The sequence below is a fragment of the Mastomys coucha genome, unplaced genomic scaffold, assembly GCF_008632895.1.
Source record: "Mastomys coucha isolate ucsf_1 unplaced genomic scaffold, UCSF_Mcou_1 pScaffold22, whole genome shotgun sequence".
Lineage (NCBI taxonomy): Eukaryota > Metazoa > Chordata > Mammalia > Rodentia > Muridae > Mastomys > Mastomys coucha.
The window spans coordinates 7777170-7780191 of NW_022196905.1; the positions used below are offsets into that span (position 1 = coordinate 7777170).

At 47.5% G+C, this 3022-nt stretch overlaps 1 protein-coding gene across 2 annotated transcripts in view; it reads left to right on the forward strand.

Moving 5' to 3' along the window:
- The first annotated feature begins 1911 nt into the window (after nucleotides 1-1911).
- The window catches only part of CUNH2orf74 (chromosome unknown C2orf74 homolog), a 3715-nt gene continuing 2604 nt past the window's right edge, over nucleotides 1912-3022 (forward strand). Inside the window, exons 1-2 of one of the 2 annotated variants that reach the window (XM_031342937.1) lie at nucleotides 1912-2130; nucleotides 2629-2824. In XM_031342937.1, the coding sequence (XP_031198797.1) occupies nucleotides 2676-2824 (149 nt within the window). In that variant the 5' untranslated portion in view covers nucleotides 1912-2130; nucleotides 2629-2675. Of the gene's footprint in view, nucleotides 2131-2378; nucleotides 2553-2628; nucleotides 2825-3022 lie in introns of those variants that run through there. The other variant, XM_031342938.1, reaches the window with a different exon arrangement.

The window sequence follows — 3022 nt, forward strand, 5'->3', positions numbered from 1 at the left end:
TTTAAATGGGGATGACTTACAGGTTCAGAGGTTGGGTCCAGGCAGTGTTGCATAGGAGGAGCTGAGAGTTCTACAGCTTCATCCAAAGGAAGCCTGGAGCACACTGAATCTCTTTTCCCCCATGTGGGAGAGCTTAAGTTTAGGAGCCTTGAAGCCCACCCTCACAGTAACAAGACTATTCTTCCCCCAATAAGGCCACACCTCCTAATAGTGCCACTTCCCATGGGCAAAGCCTATCAAGCCACCACATCTTCTTTTATATAAATGAAGCATTCCCAGCACCTTAGGCTCACTCATTAATGTATTCACATCCTGAAGACCTTACCCACCCCCCAGGACTACATAGCCCTTGCTCACTCCAAATAAAGTTGAGGTGTCTCACTGAAGGTAAGCCTAGATGTCAATTCATCATGCTCAAAGCTGTCCAAACCCTGCACCCCCACACATACCTTTGTTCCCTGTACCCTTGTGCGCTGGTGGCCAGCCACCTACCACAGCAGCAGCGGTGGCTTCTCTGGAGCTGAGTTCTGGGAGTGTGAGCCTGATGCGGGTACTGGAACCTGAATTCCAGTTCTCTGAAAAGAGCAGCCAGTGCTCGCATCCATGAGCATCTCTCCAGCCAGTGTACTCTTACGGTTCTTGGTACTTCTGCTGCCTTGAATGATTTTGAAGCAGCGTATGTGGCTAGGCTCTAGAAAGCCATCTTCAAGTGTCAAGTGACCTGACAGCCTCACAATGCACCGTCTGATGCATTGGAATATGATTTAAAAACCAAATTTGGGTATCTTCCCAGTTCCCCGAATTATATTAACAATACATACAAACTTACAATATCCATTGTCACATTGCATTCAATGAAAGCCCCCAGGGGACAGGCTTATCCACTCTCGCGCTGTACCCTGTCTGCTTGTAGTATTAATCCTGGAAACAAGAGCAGTTCACAGAAGTACACCCCCACCCCTCCAGCACTGCTGCCTCCCTCATACTCACACTAAGGCCTGAAAATGGCCCATTCCCCTTCACATTGAGGCATAGTGTCCACACAGAGGACAAAGTATACTGGGCCATATAATGTATAATGTATCTACCATTAGTAGATCCAAATAAATCACTTCTATCTTCTCAGAAGCAGCCTTTTATTTAGAAAGACAGGAGCAGATTCCAAGCCCACAGCCACTGGAGTAGGCAGTGTGGGAAAAGCCATGCCCTCTAGGAGCCCTCCAGGAGCTGTCCCGACCCTGCTAGGTGCTAGGCACCAATGTCCTCAGGTTGTACAAAAGTTGATCTCCAGTCCCTCCTCCACCTCCACAAACTATCCAAAGACAGAGAGGTTGGAGTCTTACCTTTCTGATGAGATGCTGTTGCTCTGCTCCAGCCAAAGACCTCATCTGTGACATAAAGGTATCCCTCCAAAATTCCTTTTTGACACTCTGTCCCCAGAGCATCAGGGCTGGTGCCTTTGACAGAGCCCTGTGGACAGTCATAAACAAGGTCTGCAGGGGAGAGTCTGTGCTCTGCCACGAGGATGTGGAGCACTCCTTCCTTAGGGAGGACGTTGCAAGGCAGTGACTGGCAGAAAGGAGCCCAGCCCTAACCTGCAGGTTCCTTGATCTCAGGCTTCCTCCTTCCAGAGATGAGGAATAAATTTCTGTTCAGAACAAAGTATCCATCTGTGGTCCTCTGAAGTAACAACGCAGAGTGGACCAAGTGCCCTGGCCAGGTTCACCTTGGACTCTTTTGAGTTGGCACGAGCTGCCTTGTGTTTTGTTTTGAAGCAGGCTTTTGATGAGTGATACTTTAAGCATAATCCTCCTGCCTGAGCCCGCATCACCCCAATAGCAGGCCTGTGTCACCACACCCAGTATTGTTACATCCTTTCTTTAATTGCTTTCATCTAGGAAAATGCCACTCTACCCTTTGTGCCATGGATTTACTCTCTACCTACCTAGTTAGGTCAGGCCTGCGTTCATCTTCTGATTTATCATCTTGTTCTACTCCTGCTTCCTTGAGCTGCCGCCTTCACAGCACCTGGTTGTGACTCTAGGAAGCCAGCAGGGTGAGATGGGATAAAGAGCGCAGACCATTCCTCCTGGAGAGAAGTCCTTAGGTACCCTGATCCAGGCGATTGAGGTGGGTTTCATAAGAAAGCAGGTCAGTTAATCTTGCCTGTGAAAAGAATGATCAGTGAGGTTTGAGTCAGGAGAAGAAAGCTACAGTCTGGAAAATCCTTATCTAAAAACTAAGACAGTGCCAAATGCCCTCCACCTCACGCCTCAGAGAGTTGTCATAGTCCACAGCCCCCAGAGAGGTTGGTGGCCTTCCTGCCCTCAGGCCATGGTCTGGCATTCAACAGTTCCATGGTTCTGTGAGGTCACTGAGAGAGAAGAATTGGGACTTGGGTCTGTCTCCAACTGCTCCAAGTCCTCGCTCCTTTGGGTTTTGGCAATTTGTGGATGAGGTGGGGTCAGCCTGAGTGAGCAGTGGGTCCAAGTTCAGTCTCCCCTCTGGCCACCACAGCCTCTTACCGCCTTTATGAAGAGAAATTAGGCAGCGTAAGTCACTTCTACCAAAGCAAGATGAAACTCCTCTTTGAAGCTCCTCAGCAGCCTTTTGTTCTTCTGTTTCTAGAAAACATAAAGAACAAGAAATCTACATTCAAACCGGGCTGAACAAAAATGTTTGGGCAAAGCGAGGCTGGGAAAATAGAGGAGACTTTAACATCGAACACCATGGCCTTTGAGACCACAGCGATCATGTTCTTCATCATCCTGCTTATCTGCCTCATTTGTATCCTCCTCCTACTGGCAATTTTTCTATATAAATGGTATAAGCCCATGTTAATACTCACAGTAGATCTCAAGGCACATAGCAAGTATATGTAGAAATAATATGAAATAATTTTAGGTAGCTAGTGGCACACAGCTGTAAACAGGTGGCATACACCTGTAATCCTAGAATTCTGGAGGGAGAGGCAGGAGGATTAGTAATTCAGGGTCATTCTTTTTTTTTTTTTTTTTTTTTT